The sequence below is a fragment of the Diabrotica virgifera genome, chromosome 1 (genome assembly GCF_917563875.1).
Source record: "Diabrotica virgifera virgifera chromosome 1, PGI_DIABVI_V3a".
Lineage (NCBI taxonomy): Eukaryota > Metazoa > Arthropoda > Insecta > Coleoptera > Chrysomelidae > Diabrotica > Diabrotica virgifera.
This window is the reverse complement of record NC_065443.1, coordinates 289693398-289716891: the sequence shown is the minus strand read 5'-3', so window position 1 is coordinate 289716891 and position 23494 is coordinate 289693398. Positions and strand designations below refer to the sequence as shown.

The following is a 23494-nucleotide window of genomic DNA, read 5'->3' as shown; positions in this document are numbered from 1 at the left end:
TAAGTTTGTATATAATAAATACAGTCTTGTATGTTGTTTGTATATGTACAGTGAAATGCAGGAAAAGAAAAGAGTTGTAAATTTCACATAGGACGAAAAATTGAAGTTAGTTGAATTGTCATTATTGAAATAATTTTAAAATATATAATATGTTGAAAATTGCTTTTTATTATTAATTTTTTAATGACACACTTTTAGTTATTGTATCATGAATGGGTTCTTGAAACACAACACTAGTTTGTTAGGTAGTAGGTAGTCTACATAATTTTGTCAACAGACCTGTAAAGAACTCCAAAGGATTTTCTATATTTTCCAACACATATTATATTATTAATATAAAAGAAAATACAAAATTACAACTAATAATATACATAATATTACAGAATAACAGAAAAATTAAGGTAAGAAGCAAATTATTGACAAACGTCACAAGTACATTAGTCAAAATTTTAAAAATATAACCTGACTGTCAACGATAAGTAATACCTAAAGTTTAGGGAGATCGAAAACCGTATCCTAACGTAAGGTAATGCTTAAGCGGTTTAGGCAATTCTTATCGTATGGTGAAATCCGTTTTAGAGTTAGGAAGTACCTAAACCCACTTAGGTAATTCTTAAATATTTAGGTATCGTTGGTGAAATCGGGTATAAATTTCCTTAAAAATTTGATATTATACTAGTTTTATATTACCAGTTGCTTTGTTACCATTACTAATATAAATTTTTCTAACGAGGAACTGATTAATAAGATTTTTGTGCTAGTGGAGTATAACAAAAATGTGCTACTAGCAATAAGAATTTTTCATCAGAATTTCCCTGATAGACGACAACTAAGAAAAGAAACGTTTAAAAATATACTAGAACGGTTTCAACGGACTGGACACTTAGATTATGATAAATCTGATCGAACAAAAACTATTGTAAGTGAAGAAAACAGGAATTAAAAGTAATCCTTGGTGTCACTGAGGATCTGCATATTAGTACGTACAACCGTTCTTACAATCTAAGTATCTAGTCTGTTGAAACCGTTTTAGTATACTTTCAAAAGATTCTGTTTTTGGTTGTCGTCTATTAGGGAATTGCTGATGATAAATTTTTATTGCAAGTAGGTCATTTTTGTTACACTCTCCTAGCACAAAGTCATTTTAATCAGTTCCTCATTAGAAAAATTAATATTAGTAATGATAACTAATCAACTAGAACTAAGTATAATGAAAATATTTAAGCATATTTTGTGTCATAGCCAACAAGGGAGAATTTTGTATGTTTGATTAATATTTTAAGCACCAACAACCTTAACTACGAATGTATTTGGATATCTCATCCAACAGTAATAAATTAAGAATAAGACTAGATTATTATGTATTTTTTTTTCGAAAAATTATTTTTGATTGGATATTTTCACGGCCTCCTAATAAAATTTCACGTAATTTTTGTTGCAATTAATATTTGGCTTAAAGAATCACGAATAACTTACAAATTAAAGCACTTAGGTATAGGGAATGATTAAGAAATAAAAAAGTACCATAAAATATCATTTCATTACAATACTAAAATACAGGGTGTTCCATTTAACAAAACTCAGAAAATACTCATTCCGAGTTTCGACCCACCCTGTATACTAAAATTAAACCTTTCGCTATACTGTTAATAATTAACAGTAGTAGACGATATTAAAAATCGTTTGAATATAAATAGAAAATTTGATGTCAAATCACTACAATTCTCCAGGGTGTAGATATTGCTACGAAATTAACAAAAAAACGTAATTAACTTTTAAACTACCTCGTATAATATTACAAAGTCATACATTTTAAGAAAGAAACATTGAGGAGAATCCAAAATGTAAAAATATACAGGGTGTTCCATTTAAAAAAACATAATTTTGTGTCACCCTGTCAACACGGACGCCCCTGTATATTTAAAAATATTTTTAAATTATGGCACTATATGTACCCCAACTTTTACCTAAATAACTTTTTTTCGTATATCTTACGACAAACGAGTAATTGGACTTTGTCACACTAATGCCCCACCCTGTATATGCAAAAATTTTAACAAACGACCTATTTTTCCTTAAGATATATCTGCACCGTTGCAGATTGCAGCTCCACGCCGCCAAGACGAAAATCGGAAATATCGTGTTTTCATTTAAAAAACATACTAGCAAAATACCAATTAAAAATCCACTTTGAATGCAGAATCTTCAGCCATACTAAATACCCAAAATATCTTGGTGTGACACTCCAGAAAAAGCTAAGCTGTAAAAAAAGTCTTACAAAAGATGACTGCAAAACTTATAATACGAAATAATATTGTCCAAAAGTTATGCAGTATCACATAAAGTTCCTCAGCGATCACACCTAGATCGATAACACTGAGACTCGTGTAACCCATTGCAGAGTACTGTGCACCGATATGGCTTACGCACACCAAATGTGTTGACGCCCAACTAAGCTAGACTTTGTGTATTATATCAGGCACAATCATGGCCACACCAACATACTGGCTACCAGCACTAAGCCACATAGCCCCCTCACTCCTCACACGCCCGACGAGAATAGGCCCTTGGCAGGTACTAGTAATAGAAAAATTAACAAGATTCTGTGCTCCGCTCCCACAATGGTGTCAATAACAGAGACATACGAGGGCTTCATTCAAGAAACATCCCTCTAGATTCTGCAAGAATTCTTATTGAATTGAACTGACACCTGATGAGAATTTCTTCTCCCAATTGAGTAGATTGGGAGAAGATTGCATCGCCTGACACCTGAAATTTGCCATGTATTACAAGCAAGCCAGATGGTTTCGACCAATCAGCACGAATCTGGACCACACTAAATAGAATAAGAACAAACTGTGGTAGGTGCTCCGACTCACTTTTCAGATGGGGAAAAATACCCTTCTCCAAATTGCGATTGCGGTGCTACAAGAAAAACAGTGGAGGAATGCACGATCAGATCTACAGTGGTAGTCCGTCCAATTTCTGAGTGGCGACCTAAGAGTCAATTGAATATATTGGTTAACTTAACGTTTATTTAGATATGGACCGCCTATATAGAAGAACTATATAAGGAAGATACTATAATACCTGAAGAAGAGGAACAAACAGGAAATGAAGACGAATCCAACATAGACACAGAACTAGAAATCACAAAAGAAGAAATAAGAAATAACATACGTAAATTAAAAAAGAGAAAAGCACCAGGACCCGATGGGATACCAAATGAACTCCTGAAATACAGAGGAGAAACCTTAATCGAAAACATAGAGATCCTCTTTCAAGAAATAATATGTAGCCAGCGTATACCAGACAAGTGGAGGACGAGTATAACAATACCTATACACAAGAGAGGAAACAGCAAAGACCCTAGCAACTACCGTACCATCACCTTGCTGAGCACAACTCTTAACAAAAATACTTGCCAATAAAATAAATGAAGAATACACAATTAGTGAGGAACAACGAGGTTTTTGGAAAAATAGGTCCACAATAGACGCCATATTCATAGCCAGACAAATTGCTGAGAAAGCACTGGAATATAATACACCTGCATTTATGTGCTTTATAGATCTGACTAAGACCTTCGATTGTGTAAGATTTGAAGATGTGCTAAGATTGTTAAAGGAGAAAAATCAGCCCAACAAGATGATATGGATAATTACAGACATTAATACGAAGAACAAAACCAGAATAAAAGTCGAGAATGAACTAACATCGAAAGTAGAAATCAACTCGGGAATCAAACAAGGGGATAGCTTGAGCCCATTGCTATTTAATTTAGTCATGGACAAAAGGTTTGTTCCAACTCGATACAAAACCGTTCTTGAACGGTTCGTGAACCGCGCAGTAACGAAAAATGTGTTACTGCGCATAATTATTCGTTATTGCGCATGCGCGTAACGATTCAAGAACGGTTTTGTATCGAGTTGGAACAAACCTAAAATCATACAAAAAATAAATAGTCCAAGCTGTGGGTGAAAAATAGGTCGATTTCAGGATATAATTCAGAAATTTTTGAAACCTATCAGGTGTTGTAAAGGACGATGCCAGGAATAACTTATACTAAAATGTAACCAAAAGTTTTGTGCGGTTTTTTATTTATGACGATTTTCATTTGTTAAATTTGCAATTTTTAATGATTTTTAATTTTGCAGCTTAGGATATTCATTTTAGAGAAAAAGTATTAAATAGAAAATTGTAGTAAATTAAAAAACCTACAATTTGAGCTATTGCAAGTTCAATTTCGTTAATACGTTATTGCAAAACAGCCTGCGATATGTCCAAAATGGCCGTTTTTGCAATTGCGTTATTTATTGTAAAAATATTTTTTATACATTTTTAAGGCTTTAAAATGAAGATCTTTCAATACTAAACATACAAAAAATTTGTAGTGCCCGATTTGTGAACTTGTTGCTTAGATATTATAATTTGTTTATCCCAAGAGGTCAAATGTCCAAGGCTATAACTATTTGAAAAAAAAATCGTACAGAGTTAATCCAAGATCCACTCTCCTTCTAAAGACTTATATTTTCATATTCTGATGTAAATAAATGCGTATAACATTTTTCAACCTCTTATTTCGGGTTTGAAAATAAGGGGGCAAATTTCGTTATAAACATTTAGAACTGAAGCCGCCCCTGTACATCCTATGAGTTTCTAACTTCTGATTTTTAAAATGTACTGGAGATTTATTTTTCGTTTCGACTGTGATTTATTGTGTCGGTTGCCCTTAGCAACGGCTAGCAACTTATAATACATTGAATCACGGTTTTCGCTTTAAATTTTAAAGCACCGCTTGGATTGACACGGAATTTGGCAAACACATAGATAATATGTTAAAGAATAAAAATGATATTGGGCCTCTGTGTGCTTTTGTCCTAGGGGTGAGTTTCACCCCTTATAAGGGGTGAAGAAATATATGTTCAAAATAAGTTCGGAAATGGATAAAACGTCTAATTCTAAGCACTTTTTGTTCTATAGCATTTTTTCACCAAGTTAATACCTTTCTAGTTATTTTCGAGTAAATACCTTCATTTTTCAACAACAAAAACGACAAGTTTTTAGGCGGTTTTTGACAAATAACTCAAAAAGTAAGTATTTTATTGAAAAAAAGAGTTTTAACGAAAATATAGCAAATTAAAAATTGAAAAAAAAAACGGTGTACCCGTGAAATCTCTAGATCCAGTAAAAATTATAGCCAAACCAGTGAATTATATCAACGTAAAATAACCGAAAAATCATGCAATTTTCGGAGAAAAATCATTACAACTTTTTTCAAGTGTTTAAAGAAATATGTATATCTGTTTTAAAAAAAAGTTTATAGCATCAAAAGTAAGCAAGTTTCGCTGAAAATAAAGTTGATCTCTTTTTTTTTTGGTCAAAAAATTCGGGAAAGTCACCCCTTAATTAGCATCAAAAATGAAATTAATAAATTTTACTTCAATGTTGTGTTACTCGTGTATGTGTCGTTTATGTCTGTAAGTTTCATGGGTTCAAAGTGCTTATTTTTGAAGGGGCAGTAGTTAAAAGAACTTGAACTAGTCAATAATCACGAGTGTATGCAAATTTAGAACAGCCATATCTTAACAATTTTTTGCCTTCCAAAAAAAGCAAAAAATCCAAAATATTCGTAACAGCAAAAACTATTTTTTTTACTCTTTGTGATTTTTGGTCACATTAATAAATTTTAAGTTATTTAGAAAAAACATTTTTTTTAAATTAAAAATTAAAACAAATTTATTTTAAAACAATTTTTTTTAAATAAGCCCTTTGAACCAATGATACTTACAGATCATATAAATAATACATGAGCAAAGTAACTTGTGAAGCGGTAATGATTAATTTGATTTAGGATGCTAATTGGGGGTTAACTTTGGAGTTTTTTCACAAAAAAAAAAGAGATCAACTTTATTTTCAGAGTAATTTGCTTACTTTTGATGCTATAAACATTTTTTAAAAACAGATATACATAGTTTTTTAAACACTTTAAAAAATTATTTTTCTCCAAAAAGTGCATGATTTTTTGATTATTCCACGTTGAAATAATTCACTTTGAAATTTGACGGATATGAACTTATTTTTAATTATCTAGAACTTTGTTTATACTGGGTCTAGAGATTTCATGCATTACATCATTTTTTTCAATTTTTAATTTTATACATTTTTGTTAAAACCCATTTTTCAACACTTATTTTTTGAGTTATTTGTCAAAAACCGCCTAAAAACGTGTTTTTTGTTGTTGAAAAATTAAGGTATTTACTCGAAAATAACTCGAAAGGTATTAACTTGGTGAAAAATGCTATAGAACGAAAAGTGCTTAGAATTAGACGTTTTATCCATTTCCCAACTTATTTTGAACATATATTTTTTTCACCCCTCATAAGGGGTGAAACTCACCCCCAGGACAAAAGCACACACAGAGGCCCAATATCATTTTTATTCTTTAACATGTTATCTATGTGCTTGCCAAATTTCATGTCAATCCAAGCGGTGCTTTAAAATTTAAAGCAAAAACCGTTATACAATGTATTATAAGTTGCTAGCCGTTGCTAAGGGCAACCGTTACAATAAATCATAGTCGTAACGAAAAATAAATCTCCATTACATTTTAAAAATCATTTTTAATAATTAAATGTAATTTTCCGTTAAAATAATTTTTATTTTAAGATAATAATATAAGTCTTTCTTTAGTCAATGACTGTAAAATAATTTCTTAATTGTTATAAATAAAGTCACTACGATTTAAGAAAACAAAAACAATTATCTCGACTTCAGTTGGTCGTAGAAAATTTTTATTTAGTTTTGAATCTTTATTTTGTCTTCAGCAACAACAATCTGCAAGTTAAAAACTCATAGGATGTACAGGGGCGGCTTCAGTTCTAAATGTTTATAACGAAATTTGGCCCCTTATTTTCCAACCCGAAATAATAGGTTGAAAAATGTTATACGCATATATTTACATCAGAATATGAAAATATAAGTCTTTAGAAGGAGAGTGGATCTTGGATTAACTCTGTACGATTTTTTTTCAAAAAGTTATAGCCTTGGACATTTGTCCTCTTGGGATAAACAAATTATTATATCTAAACAACAAGTTCACTAATCGGGCACTACAATTTTTTTATGTTTATTATTGAAATATCTTCATTTTAAAGCCTTAAAAAATACATAAAAGTTATTTTTACAATAAATAAGGTAATTGCAAAAAACGGCCATTTTGGACCTTTCGCAGGCTGTTTTGCAATAACTTATTAACGAAATTAAACTTGCCGTAGCTCAAATTGTAGGTTTTTTAATTTACTACAATTTTCTATTTAAAAGTTTTCTCCAAAATGAATATCCTAAGCTGCAAAATTAAAAATCTTTTAAAATTGTAAATTTAACAAATGAAAATCGTCATAAATAAAAAACCGCACAAAATTTTTGGTTACATTTTAGTATAAGTTACTCCTGGCATCGTCCTTTACAACACCTGATAGGTTTCAAAAATTCCTGAATTATATCACGTTTTTTCACCCACAGCCTGGGGTATAAAGGTACTGGAAAAGGATATAAGATGGCGGAAAAACAAATAAAAATCCTCTGTTATGCTGACGACGCAATCTTAATCTCCGCTAACGAGGATAACCTATAGCGAATAGCACAAACTTTCAATACAGTGGCGAAGAACTACAACATGAAAATATCAACAGCCAAGACAAAATTCCTGGTAGTGTCAAGGGAACCAATAAGATGCAAATTAGTAATTAACAACGAACTAATTGAACAAGTCTCGAAATTCCAATATCTAGGAATCGAAATATGTAGTTATGGTAATGTTAAAGAGAGCGTCCGAAAGCAAGCAAATAAAGCCAATTACGTGTCAGGATGTCTGAGGGATGTCATCTGGAGAAACAAAGATATGAGGCTGGAAGGGAAAGTACGCATATACAAATCATGTGTAAGACCGATCATGACGTACGCGATAGAAACAAGATGTGACACTATAGAGACTAAGAGGATACTGAGAACATCAGAAATGAGAACGTTGAGGTCAATAACTGGGAAAAGACTGAGAGACAGAATACCGAGCGACAGAATAAGAGATCTCTGTAACATACAAGATATAGTACGGTGGGAAAGACAGAGACGACGAGAGTGGAATCAGCATGTGACGAGAGTAGACAGCGAGAGAATAGCCCGTATATCCAGGGATTCGAAGCCAACAGGCAAGAGACCAACAGGAAGGCCCTTTAAAAGGTGGCGAGATAGCTGGCAGTCAACATCACAGCTATGAATACAAGCTCAAAATCGGTAAGGAACAGGCCAAGAGGCCTATTTTAAGAAGAAGAAGAAAAAAAGAAGATCGTTTATTTGTAAAAATGAATTATTGTTATTTACTGTTTGTAATGTATTGCCTTCTGGACTTATGTATAAAAACTCAACTAGTATGTATCCCAATGCCAAATAAATACATACTGAGAAAATTCTGGGAAAATGTATTGAAAGCAATCGACTTAAAATCCGCAAAACTAAGATACTAACACCTGGACCATTAAAAAACTGGACAAATATTTTTTAACCTACTCACAAAATACAAACAAAAATTTGTAAATGAAAATATATTTGATACAATAAAACGTTAAAAAATCAAAAATATAAGACAGAGAAAGGGAGCTTTTTTGTCGAATAGCCATTGTCAATGGGCCTCAGACTCACTCGATTACATGACATACATCGTGTTATGGTTCAGTCAAACGGATCTCACCAACCCAAAGAACACACTGCATCCCTCATTATCTACAAACAATTCGACATAAAGGTTTCAACTGCACGTTGAACACGCTGAATATGATCAGATAATAGGAATTGGTCGCGGAGATTGAATCAGGAACAGTTGATTTTAAAACAAAATTGAAACAGACAAAAGCATAGTTGAATGTAGTTATTATTCACATAGCAACTCATTCCTTTCTAAGAGATATAGTTCTGGAAGGTTTTGTAAAATTGCTGTAGCAAGCAATCAATGGTCGTTTCACTATTATTCTTTCCGATATTAGTAATTGTTTTGCAATAACTTTAACTTAAATGGTAATAATTTCAGTTGGCACTACGTCTTCATTTTGAATGTGTCAAGGGTTTTTTATTTTCTGTTCTTGTCGTCCTATATTTAAATAATTTATGTAAGAGCGAGCAAAAGCGCTATTACTTTCTACTTAGAAAACTTACAACACTTTTTATGTTTTGTACCTTACTCTATTGGCGATAGATTATACCAGTTCTGTCAAGAACATGACATGATAATCGCAAATACATGGTTCAAATTACACAATAGAAGATTATATACATGGAAGGGACCAGGAGATAACTCACTTCATATAATTAGAAATCAGATATTATATTCTAGTAAACAAGAGATTTAAGAATGGTGTCAAGAGATCAGCGACATATCCTGGTGCAGATATCAGTTCAGCCCATAATCCTCTAATAGCTGACATCCAAGTGAAGCTCAAAAAAGTCGAAGAAAGCCCCAAAACCGCAAAATTACATATATCAGCATCCAACAAAACGCTAATAGAAAATGACCTGAATAATCAGCTAAGGAATTCAACAAATGAAAAAAATACAGAAATATGGAACACGTTTAAAGATCTCACCTGGAAAGTAATGGAAAAATATACAACAACGATGCAGAGGCACAAAAAACAACAATGGATGACTGATGAAATCCTGAAATTGATGGAGCAGAGAAGAAAACTGAAAGATAACAAAACAGAATAAAAAGAAAAACAGAAACCAATTAAACAAAAGATAAAGGTAGCTAAAGAAAAATGGATGGAGGATAAACGCAAGGAATTAGAAAAGTTGAATGAAAAACATGATACGTTTAATATGTTTAAAAAGTTAGAGAAGTAGCTGGTCTTTTTCATAAGAAAACTCCACATACCATAACCGATTCGTCGGGAAAAATGATAATAGACGAACACGAAATTCGAACTACCTGGTATAATTATATAAATGAACTGTATAATGATGATAGACCTGAAGAACTGGAGACTTTAGATGAAGATAAAGGACCAGAAATACTGAAATCAGAAATACTACATGCTATAAAATTGGCAAAAAACAAGAAAGCCGTTGGTCCCGACAACATACCTACAGAAATGTTAAAGCTCATAAATGAGGAAAACATTGGAATACTAGTCAAACTTTTCAATGATGTTTATTCTACTGGTGATATCCCTGAAGATTGGTTAAAGTCCGAATTCATAACCCTAGCAAAAAAACAACGTCCAAAAAACTGTAGCGATTATAGAATGATAAGCCTTATGAGCCACACTTTGAAAATCTTTCTACGTATCATTCACAGTAGAATCAGAGATAAATGTGAAGAAGACCAGGATGAAACACAATTTGGCTTCAGAAATGGACTGGGAACCCGGGACGCACTCTTTGCACTAAATGTGTTATTGCAGAAATGCCGAAATCAAAGGAAAGATATCTTTGCTGTATTTATTGACTATGAGAAGGCCTTTGACCGAGTACAACATCACAAATTAATTAAAATATTAAAGGATAAAGGAGTTGATAGTCAAGATGTACGAATCAGAGAAAAATTATACTGGCGTCAAACAGCGACAGCTTGCATAAATCGAAAATCAACAGAAATATGCAAAATACAAAGAGGTGTCAGAGAGGGTTGTATACTGTCCCAACTGTTATTCAATTTATATTCAGATAGAATATTTAAGGAAGCGCTGCATAATTTGGAATGGGGTGTGAAAGTTAATGGAATTCTGATAAATACAATCAGATATGCAGACGATACAGTTATTTTAAGTGATGATATAAATGGATTACAACACCTTTTAAATGCCATTGATACAGTGGGAAGAGAGTTTGGCCTAAATATAAACTGTTCAAAAACAAAATACATGGTATTTAGCCGTTCGGTACATCAAGATTCACGGTTATATATTGATGGTCATATAATTCAAAGAGTACCCAGTTTTAAATATCTTGGTTGACATATTACTGAACAACTAGATCCAGATAAAGAGATAAAATGTAGAATCGAGATAGCCCGCACGACATTTTTAAAAATGAGGTCATTCTTCTGTAATGATACCTTGCAACTTCAACTTCGAAAGCGCATGATTAAATGCTACATTTGGTCAGTCCTCTTGTATGGTGTCGAAGCATGGACATTAAAAGTATCCACCATTAACCGTTTGGAGGCGTTTGAAATGTGGCTGCCCAGACGTATACTGAAAATACCATGGACGGCTATGCTGACAAATGTGGCAGTCCTTAAGAGAGCAAATGCTACCCGCGAGCTGCTTGATAACATCAAATATAGAAAGATGGCCTATTTTGGACACGTAGTAAGGGGAGACCGGTATAATATTCTTCAACTTATTATGATGGGTAAAATCGAAGGACGCACAGGAATTGGTAGAAAGCAGGCCTCTTGGTTGAAGAATATCCGGGAGTAGACAGGAATAAAGAAAGCAGAACACCTATTTAGAATAGCTCGAGACAGAGACAGTTTCGCCATGTTAATCGCCAACGTCAAGGGGACTTGATAGGGCACGTTAAGAAGAAGACCTTCCTCTATCATTTTTGTGTAGACAAACGACACCTTACTCTTATAACTAAATAAAAAAATTAAAAACAAACGATAATAAATAAGAGAAGATTTATTTACACTACGAATACGAATTATGAGAAAAAATAAAAAGTTTGTTAATAGTCAAAAATGCTATTCGTCGGTATTTGATAAAGCGATTACCGACATCTGACACATTACCTTTTTCTATACTTACATGCACATAATTTTTAAAAAATTGTGTGCCATCCACCATAAAGATACAAAATAAACCATGCTACAATCTTACAACAAGCTGAACAACATCCATAGTGATCAAAACATACCTATACTCCGAGTTACAAGGTGCTGCCATCGCTAGAGCCTTATACCTCGCTTGCTTGTCAGTTGGTAGCACAATATCAACGGACCTAGAACGAAGCGCAACATTCGGCCCTACAGGTACTTCCAAACTTACACCAGAGTGTTCCAGTTCCTCAGTCTTTACTTGCGAAACCTTGGAGAAGCACGAATCCACGGAAGCCGCTCGATCTCGCTTTAAATCGGGAACCTGCAGGTAAATATCTTTGACTACAAGACCTGCTGGAGCAGAAACGGCTCCATCAGAGGAAAAGGCCTCCGAATTAGCGTCGGAAATGCTTTCCAAGGAGTCTCCGGAAGGCTCCCCGAAGAAAGCTTCTTGGCGGTGTATGGATTTCCTCCTGGACTGCGTAGGCGTCATTGGCACAGGCGGTGGTGATTGTATAGGCTCTGGCGGTATTTCTGGCGATAAGGTAACTCGGATACCGCAGTTGGATAAGATCTCTTCTTCGCATTCACTGGACGACTCGCTCATACTAAACGACGGTTGCGGCATATCATCTTTATCTTTTTCATCTTGACTACTATCACTACTATGCATTCTATTGTACTCCTCCAGGCAAATACAGTGCACACATATTGGACTCTTGCTCCCGGACGACCTTCTTCTGTGGAACTTCCTGGAAGGCACTTCCAGGAAGTTCCCCGACTCCTCGCTCCCACCGGAATCAACGCTACGCGATCGCTGGCCGGGAAATTGAGGAATGCTAAGGAGGGTATTCGAGTCTGCTCCCTTGTCGGACTGCATTCGCTTCGCCTCCAATTGGATTTCATCGAACGAGGCCGATCTGACCTGCTTGGGTACTTCTAAGCTGCTTTGGGTCTTCATTTCGTATGCTGTTGGGGTCCTGGCCCGTTTGAAAGTTGTTCTCAAACGTTGCATGTTTACCGGGGCGACAAGTTACCCCGACACCACGGAGTGGTCATTCTGGAACAACAAAAAAACGAATTAGTATGACTAGATGTGCGAAGTTATGTTGTCAAATAATTAGGCTATTTATATCAGTCCAAAATATTACAAAGTATTAAAAACAGCAGGAAGTACCATTGTTATCGTATCAATAATATAATTGACTATTGTATGATTATTACTAACATGTGTCTATGTAAAATATTTTTTCTAAAATTATGAATTTTATGGCGAAAATAAAAAATGGCGTAGGTGCAAGGCAGAAAATTTTCTGAAATATTAGTGAAATATATCTATCAAACCAATACAGAAGTAAAAACTTCGAGATGTATTCTGGTATAAAATCGTTTATTTAAAACTATAAAATGTCATGGATTGCAGAACGTTTTCGTTCTAAACAGAACATCTTCAGTGCATCCTGCCGAGTATTTTGAAACTAGCACACTGTAAATAGTGTTAACATCATCATATATATGGTTTACATAATGTAATATGTTAAAATGTTATGACTACAAGTCGATGTTAATAGATAAAGTGGAACACATGCTAAAAGGGTGCCATGGTTCCCTGCTCGAAAATGCTAGGTACTTGCCAATTCAATGGGCACAGACCAACACGTGTTGGTCTGTGCCCATTGAATTGGCAAGTACCTAGCATCTTCGAGCAGGGAACCATGGCACCCTTTTAGCATGTGTTCCACTTTATCTATTAACATCGACTTGTAGTCATAACATTTTAACATATTACATTATGTAAACCATATATGATGATGTTAACACTATTTACAGTGTGCTAGTTTCAAAATACTCGGCAGGGTGCACTGAAGATGTTCTGTTTAGAATGAAAAACTGTAAGTTTTTACAAAAAAGTTAATAGTAGTTTAATTCGTAAAGCTTATATTCTAAGAATAAACTCTTAAATCACGCGCCTTTCGATTATAGAGTTACAACCCCTTCGCAAGAAAACCATCCCATATTCCCCGCTTAAGAGAGAGTTGTACTTAAAATAATTTAAATGAATTATTTGGAGACTACATATCGTTTAATAATTTATGAGCTTGCAAAATATACGCATGTCAATTATTGAATTGCCATTTTCTTTCTATAGTGCAGTCACTGAAGGTAAAAATCAACTATGACCTTCGATTTCGGTAAATCTCCATTCATTTTCACGAATTAACAATAACAGCTTGCGGTTTTAACCTGGGGTATATGTCACCCCTTCTCGGGGGTGAAAATTACTTTATTAAAAATAACCCCACAAATCGAGAGAGGGACAAATTGTAAGCAAAATTTGTTATATAATGTGACTAAAATAAATTAAAACTTCTTGAGTTATTAAAGATCAAATATTTTAATTTTTGTTAAAGTAAATGCATGTTTTAAAGCGATTTTTCATAAATAACTCAAAAACTGTAAGTTTTTACAAAAAAGTGTTTATCACTAAAATTGAAGCCAATAAAAAATATAATAAATTGCTTACTTGAAAACCCTTTAATGTTAATTTAAAGTAAGTTATTGGTAATTAAATGTATATTTTTTTCTGCGACTGTTCAAATCTAAGGATTCAAGCTTAAATAACGGGAAAGAGATGCATTTTATAACACTTAGGTACTAAATATTTATCAAAGTACTTAGAAATACCTATCCAAAATGAGCTCCAGAAAAAGTTGATAGCATCAAAATCCGCTCACCAATTTTCGTGAAAATGAATGCAGATTTACCGAAATCGAAGGTCATATTTGATTTTTACCTTCAGTGACTACACTATAGAAAGAAAATGGCAATTCAATAATTGAGATGCGTATATTTTGCGAGCTCATAAATTATTAAACGATATCTAGTCGACAAATAATTAATTTAAATTATTTTAAGTACATCTCTCCCTCTTAAGCCGGGAATATGGGATGGTTTTCTTGCGAAGGGGTTGTATCTCAATAATAGAAAGGCGCGTGATTTAAGAGTTTATTCTTAGAATATAAGCTATACGAATAAAACTACTATTAACTATTTTGTAAAAACTTACAATTTTTCAGTGATTTACGAAAAACCGCTTCAAAACATGCATTTTTTCATGAATAATTAAAATTTTTGATCTTTAATAACTTAAAAAGTATTGACTTATTTTAATAACTTTATATAATACATTTTGCTTATAATTTGTTCTTTTATAGATTTGTGCAGTTATTTTTTATAAAATAATTTTTCACCCCCGAGAAGGGGCGGTATCCACCCTCAGGGTAAAGGCGCAAGGTGGTATGCAAAGGAAACCTTTGTTTCTTGAGGTATCCTCTAACCACTGACCAATTTTCGTGAAAATCGATGAAGGTTCACCGAAATTGAAGGTAATCGTTGATTTTTACTTTCAGTGACTGCACTATATAAAATAAATTGCAATTTACTGATTTAAATGCGCGTAATTTGAAAGCTTATAAATTATTAAATGACATGTAGTAGCAAAATAATTAATTTAATGCATTTCAAGTACAACTTTCTCTTAAGCCGAGAAGATAGGGTGGTTTTCTTGCGAAGGGGTTGTAGCTCAATAATCGAAATGAACGTGATTTAATAGTTTATTCTTAGAGTATATACGCTATAGGAATTATATCCTCAATACGATATATTTTAAGTTTTCTCAGCATTTTTCTCTTAAGTTAAATCAATTAAAGGGTTGTTTAGGGGTGAAGGGAATGAGCTCAAAAATCGAAACTATATAATTTCAAGAGCTCATAAATAGCTCGTAATTCTGCCGCAAAAACCGATTCAATATTCCTATTTTTGAGTAGTGGGGGGGGGCTGACTCAGCCCCCCCACTAAAGTATTAAATTCCTGCTCAGTGGAACGAGCTCAAAATTTTTAGTTTGCGGAATATGAGAGCTCATAAATAGCTCATAAATCAGGGCTATTCGTTTTTTCATTTTTGCAAGTGGGGGGGGGGCAGCTCAACACGGGTCTTTCTTTTTATCAACAAAAACCTGTTGTAGTTTAAAATAAAATATGTACGCCCGCCACTGCCAGCCTGTTCTTATTGATGACCAGTACACGCGAACGTTTTCCACGCCGCCAAATCCCAACTTTAAAAACTTCGTTTTCGTTTATACCTGCCATTAATCAAAAAACTTTCACGGGAGTTTCTTTACTCGACAGCTCGAAAGCCACTCCAGTGTGGGTGCGTCTCATCCCTAGGTCCAGACAGGAGTTTCCTCAAAGCCTGAATTACTTTTTTGTTTATTTGTTCTGCGCCTTTTATTTAGATGAATTAGGTGAGATTGGGGCCATTGTCGAATCCTCGTTGGAGAAAAGTTTTGGAGTTGTCTGTGGGAAGCGAGCGAAACGGACACTGAGAGGCACGCACGGTCAGGAAATTGGTGCCATAATTGCATAAGTCCCTAGCATGGATTGCTTTTAATACAACAATTAGACGTTTTTTGGTTCTACGTATCTTTATAAGAGAAGATAAATAACACAACTAAACAGAAGAAATACTGATTTTAAAAATATCTTTATAGTCCAATGAAATAAGGTTTTCGTCGGGACACTTGAGCAGCCAGGTTGCAATTGGATTTTTTGGGTACTATATATAGGCTATTGATTATGTTCAAAATAAGAGAGCTAAAAGGAACTACAACGTTAACGGAATTTTATTGTCTCATATGGTCAATGGAATTATAAATTTGAAAAAACCGCGGAGTGCTACCATTTAAATGGGTGCGTTTTTGAGAAAGGGGTGAATTAGTCCCTAGGCACAGGGTGAATTAGGGTGAGTTCTATTCACTTTTGGTACAAACACTTCTACAGGAAAATTGTTCCAGGTTAAATTTACTATCGAAATATCATATTTTAAAGTCAAAAGTATTTTTTGTTACAAAAATATATTCAAAAGAAAAGCAAGAAAAAAAACACGAAAGAAAGCAATTTTGTTTTTTGCCCCATAACTTTTTTCCACAGGGATATAGGTATAGGCATTGCTTCAGCGAAAAATAATTTCCATCCTTTCTATTTAAAATGGCGTTTGGTAGAAGTCTCTATAATTTATAGTTTCCGAAACAGGATTTTTCAAAGTTTGCTGCTCACAGAATTTTTGAGCCAATTTCCCCATTATTTCGCAAACATTGTTCTGTAACTTTTTTCTACGTATTTCTAGGTATATGCAATGGTACATTTAGTAGAAATAGAACTCAATTACCTTTAACATGGTCTGTTGTAAGGTTGTACGAGTATTTTTAAACAAGTTATGCTTTTTCATGATTTTATACTTTTAATGATTTTTGATATTTTTTATGATTATTTTTTAAATTTCTCATTATGACTTTTTTTCTTGTACATTTAGGTATATACATTGTGGAATAAAAAAAGCTTATTTTCTTTACTTTAAAATGGTGTATAGCAAATACCTTTAGGACTATTTTTAAACAAGATATCCGTAGGATATCCGAGGATATCCGTAATTTGAGAAAAATTTTAAATATTTTTATTTTTTTCAATTAGAAGAATATAATTGCATATTGTAACATAATTTTTAATTCGAAATAACTTTTCTTAATAACACTTTTCGATATTGTGAAATATAAAGGTACTTTACTCTTGAGCGAAATTCATATTTTTTAACATACCTCGTACATTATTGATAAAATTTCATATCTGATGATTACATCTTAGGTTTTAGACTATGCAGAGCATTTTATAAATAATACTTTTTTTCATAAAGTTAATAATAAAAAGTTTTCCATGTGGTTCCAACTTAGTGGGATCTATTGCATGTGTATATGTCAAATTTTGAAAAAGCATATCTTGTTTAAAATTAGACCTAGATTTTTTTTCAATACACCATTTTAAATTAAAGAAAATAAGCTTTTTTTTATTGGACAATATATACACCTAAATATACAATAAAAAAAGTTATAATGAGAAATTAAAAAAAAAACGTAAAATATATCAAAAATCATTAAAAGTATAAAATTTTGAAAAACCATATCTTGCTTAAAAATAGTCACACAGCCTTCTGCGATAGACCATTTTAAAGGTAATTGACTTTTCTTCCTACTAAATGTAACATTGCATATACCTAAAGCTGCGTAAAAAAGTTACAGAACAATGTTTGCGAAGTAACAAGGAAAATGGCCCAAAATCGCTGTGAGTGGCGAAATTTAAAAAATCATGTTTTGGAAACTATAAATCATAGAGACTTATACCAAACGCCATTTTAAAGAAGAAGGATAGAAGTTTTTTTTACTGTGAAGCAATGCCTATACCTTTATCGCCGTGGAAAAAAGTTATGGGACAAGGAGCAAATTTCGTGTTTTTTTCTTGCTTTTCTTTTGAATATATTTTTGTAAAAAAACAAATTTTTGACTTTAAAATATGATATTTTGATAGTAAATTTAACCTAGAAAATTTTACCTGTAGACGTGTTTGTACCAAACGTGCATAGAACTCGGCCTAATTCGTCCTGTGCCTAGGGACTAATTCACCCCTTTCTCAAAAACGCACCCCTTTAAATGGTAGCACTCTGCGGTTTTTTCATATTTAGAGGTCCATTGACTGTATGAAACAATAAAACCCCGTTAACGTTGTAGTTCCTTTCTAAAATATGTAATCAATAGCCTAATACCTAATACATCATAAATACAAAAATGCCCGTCACAGTTCGGACGAGAAACTTAGTTATTAACAAATAAGGGTCAAAAATGGAAGTTTTTTCGTTTAAATCGCTACAGGTAAAAATAGGGTAATTAAATATCTTATTTGTAATATTCTGTTTTAGTAGATGAGCCAAGGTTTAAAATGGCACTTTTTGAATTTTAATAAGATCATTTTTTGCTTCGGAAATTGCAAAATAAAACTAAAATTTCAAAAATAAAAAATGTGCTATAACTTTGGCGAAAATGGCCTTAGGACTTTTATATTGCACAAAAAGTTGAGTCAAACATTCCATATAATGCACAAAAATTTTTAAAACGATTCGTCAATTAGTTTAAATTTTATTCAATTTGTTTATCGCAAAGAGCTTTTTTTCGCAATGTTATTGTTCAGAAAATGATAATGATATAGCATTTCTGTGGAAACCACATACAAGTAGAATAGTTATGTTTTCAAAGTATTGAAAAAAATCATTAAAAAGTCGTTTTTGTCACTCCGAAAACAGTTTAGTAATATAGAGTCATTTTTGGCTTAAAAACAATTTGAATAACTTTGTTAATATTGACTATAGAGTAAATCTACATTAGGATTTCAAAAGCTGGTATTTTTACATGAATTTTTAGAAGAAAACTTTTTGCCTAGATTCATTAGGGTCTAAGTTAGCCACTTTTATTATCTAAATCACAGTTACTTCTATATACACCAAATTCTCCTGTAACAGTGTAAGTTACTATACTACTCCGAAACGGCTTGGCCGATTTTTATGAAATTTTACACGTATATCCTATAGGACGGAGAATAGGTTTTAATCTATTTTTTATACCCATAAGTTATAAGGAGGGTTGCCCCACTGACATTTTTTTTATTTTTTGGACAAAATTATCTACCTTAATTTTACATGATGTAGAATTAAAAAATACATACAACCCTTAATTTTCACTCTTCTATTACCAACCCCTATTTGTTAATAGCCATCTATATATTTTTTACATCTATAAAATTCTCCTGTCACAGTGTTTGTTTCCATATTCCTACGAGATCGCTTGACCGATTTTTATGAAATTATGTATATTCGGTAGGTCTTAGAATCGGTCGTAATCTATTTTTGATATCTCTGAGTGATAAGCGTAGTTCCTCCTAACATTTTTTAATGTTAGGTGGGGATGTGTGTACATAACGTACTCTCTAAGACTACGAGTACAAACAAATTAAAAAAAATATGATCAAAACCCATCAACAAGTTCCGGCAGTATTAATAGCAGCATATGTTTGAAGAATCAGTTTCATTTTTTGAGAGCACGGATTTTAATAATTCCCTCCACCGACCACGAATCACTTTCACCTGTTGTGATTTTTTGTAGATTATCGTATCTCATCACTTTGCTTATCATTCATCACTAGACTTAGGCAAATATGCAAATTGCACATTTTGCATATTATGCATAAAAAATGCAAAACTTTAAAATTTTGCATATTTTTATATAACTGTGCAAAGTGCATATAATTTAAAATTTTGGTTGTAACTGTACATATCTTTTTATATTCAGGTAACAAATAGCTTGGAAATCTCAATATTTGTTTATGTTTTATAATCTCTTCGTAGGTATTCAAATTTTTGGCATCGGAATTTACTAACTAATAAAAGATACCGACTTGTACATTTTGTCCTTGATATAAGAATTCCAAAATCTGTCAGTTTATATCTCTAGGTAAAAATTTTTATTTTGACGGTCCATTTCGCTTTTTTTGTAAAATAAGCCGTGAAAACCATATCTTTGTAGTTATAAATAATTATTGTGCTTTAAAAATGACGAAACTATACAGTTCATTGCCATTTATAAAATCAAACTATAGTTCTATTTAGAAAATTATTACCCAATTATTAGAATCTTAAAAATTATCATTGTTATTGGGAAGGAAATTTTCGAAAAATTTAAAGCATCCATGGAAATAAACAGTGGTTGGTTACCAGGTTCTTTCTGAAGTGGTTCAAGTACTAGCTGGGACATTTCCGAACTACTTAATTTAGAACCAACTATTATCGTAAAGGGCCTAGCCGGGTAAGATGGTGAAAAGTGCCCCCAAGTCAATTTAAATTCCATATAGGTCACTTTTTAGCACATATAGAGGAACTCACTTTCTGAAATTTTTAGCCCCCTAGGTGGTCACGTGACCCCCCTAGAGCCTAATTAGGCTTTTTATGTTTTTATTTTTTATCTCAGCCGCGTCGAGAGCTAGCCAAAAACTTTATTTAAAGAAGTTGTAAGTTTCAAAAAGATCTATCTGAAAAATTTTTTTTAAATTTTTTGGCGGGAAATTCGAATTTTTAGAACAATTTTAAACTTTTAAATAACTCTGAAAAAAAAACTAAGACACTCGTTTTTACTAAAATCAATTATAGTGTGTATTTTTACACAATATTTTACCCTGAATTTTTTCAGATTTTTAAAATTGGTGAAACGTACCTATATAAATAAAAAACCGCATTTTTTCGGCTTTTTTTTCGTTTTTTGATACAATTTTATACATATTTTTCAAAAAAGGTAACACCGTCACTAGAATAGGTAAAAATATTAAAAATAATTGGAGTTTGCTTAATAAAATTTTTTTGTAACGCCATCCATTTTCAAGATACAGGGCGTTGAAGAAAACAAAATTTTACACATTTTTTACGATTTTGCCGAAACTACTGGCAACATTGCAATAAAATTTGGCAGATTTTAAGAGGTAGTTATTGTGCATTTTTTGACATACAATGAAGAATTTTGTATTCATCATTGGCGCGCATACGGGTAATGGTCTGAAATTTTTAAAGAAAAAAAGATGGTACGCCACTGACATATTTCAAATTAACAATCTTTTTGAATTCCTCGTTCTATTTGTGACAAAAAATGTATCTTCCCATTTTTTCATACGACGCGCCGTTTTGTTGCAAAAAATAAAATATCTTAACGCTTCCAAAGTATTCGAATTAATTTTTATAATGAATGTACGAGTTTATGTAGAAACTACTAGAAGTTCGAATGCTTTGTAAGGATTAAGATCTTTTATTTTTTGAATAAAAATGGTGCGTCGTATGAAAAAATAAGAAGATAGATTTTTTGTCACAAATTGAACGAGGAATTCAAAAACGATTGTTAATTTAAAATATGTCAGTGGTGTACTAACTTTATTCTTTAAAAAGTTCAGACCATTACCCCCATGCGCGCCAATGATGAATACCAAATACTTAATTGTATGTCAAAACATGCACAATAACTACCTCTTAAAACCCGCCAAGTTTTATTACAATGTTGCCAGTAGTTTCAGCAAAATCGTAAAAAATGTGTAAAATTTTGTTTTCTTCAACGCCCTGTATCTTGAAAATGGATGGCGTTACAAAAAATTTTTATAAAGCAAACACCAATTATTTTGCAGTTTTTTACCTATTCTAGTGACGGTGTTACCTTTTTTGAAAAATATGTATAAAATTGTATCAAAAAACGAAAAAAAAACGAAAAAATGCGGTTTTTTATTTTTAATACGTTTCACCGATTTTAAAAATCTGAAAAAATTCAGGGTAAAAGATTGTGCAAAAATACACGTTATAATTGATTTTCGTAAAAACGAGTGTCTTAGTTTTTTTGCAGAGTTATTTAAAAGTTTAAAATTGTTCTAAAAATTCGAATTTCCCGCCAAAAAATAAAAAAAATTTTTTCTTATAGATCTTTTTGAAACCTACAACTTTTTTAAATAAAGTTTTTGGATAGCTCTTGATGCGGCTGAGATAAAAAATAAAAACATAAAAAGCCTAATTAGGCTCTAGGGGGGTCACGTGACCACCTAGGGGGCTAAAAATTTCAGAAAGTGAGTTCCTCTATATGTGTTAAAAAGTGGCCTATATGGAATTTAAATCGAGTTGGGGGCACTTTTCACCATCTTACCCGGCTAGGCCCTTTGAAAAAAAAAAAGATTGAAAATTGTGAGCAGCACAATTTTTACCACAATTCGAAATAATATAATTTATTTGTTCAAATACTTATATTTAATTACATAAGCTTGGGTTTTAAAACACAGGTTCATGTTAATTAATATAACATGTGAAGATATTGTAAATATTTTTGTAATTAAAAAAATATTGTAAATATTGTTTTTATTATATGCATATTTTCTAGATAAACATGCATATTTTTGGGCAAAATATTGCATATTTATGCGCATATTTCATACTTTTTTATTTGTATATTTGCCTAAGTCTGTTCATCACATGCTATTGTTTTGTTTTATTGGACCTCGTTTGATAACCTAAATATCTGTGTAGTGACAATTTTTTTCTAGAAGTTATTTTAAGAATTTCGCATACAGTATTCATGATAAGACCAAAAACACATTTCTTCAAATTAGAACTAACTACCTTTGTGTTTCAAATCATTGTGTTATCTCTTATTAAACATTCTTCTTTTTGAATTAAATTGTTCAACATTTACTGACGTTTTTTAACCCAAAATAACAATGATGCACAAACACATGTTTTATTTAATTCCACGGCCCTCTACAACCGACACTTCAATTTTACGCTTGTATCCACATTGCTAATACATGTATTTTCATTAGAATACGTCATTAATCGTATGATTTATTCCCGTCATAGCTAAAACAATTACTGGTTACGACATTTGCGCCTGGAAAATAACGAAGACAGATCAGCAAGTAATGAAGCATAATGAAATAAGGGCAAAGGGACCATCTATCATGTCGCTGATATATCTGGGTGAGTTTATCATAATTTAGTTTTCCTGGCTATAATTTGGTAATAAATTTGTCACTTTTATCGAAAATAGACAGCTACCAGGTGAATAAGAACAGAAGACGAACATTTTCACCACTATTTAGAATTACATATTATTTTGAATATTCCAAACGTTCTAAACGAAAATGATAACCACCATAACAGAAAAAACTTGAGGATATTCTATCAATAGGTAAACAACTGTACAAAGGAATTCAAACCCAAAA

The 23494-nt window shown here is 32.4% G+C and overlaps 1 protein-coding gene across 3 annotated transcripts in view; it reads right to left on the bottom strand.

The window, feature by feature from the left end:
* The window catches only part of LOC114332203 (eye-specific diacylglycerol kinase), a 1074450-nt gene that overhangs the window by 432721 nt on the left and 618235 nt on the right, over positions 1–23494 (bottom strand). For all 3 annotated transcript variants that reach the window (XM_050642118.1, XM_050642119.1, XM_050642120.1), the window contains exon 4: positions 11917–12878. In XM_050642118.1, the coding sequence (XP_050498075.1) occupies positions 11917–12833 (917 nt within the window). In that variant the 5' untranslated portion in view covers positions 12834–12878. The remainder of the gene's footprint in view (positions 1–11916; positions 12879–23494) is intronic.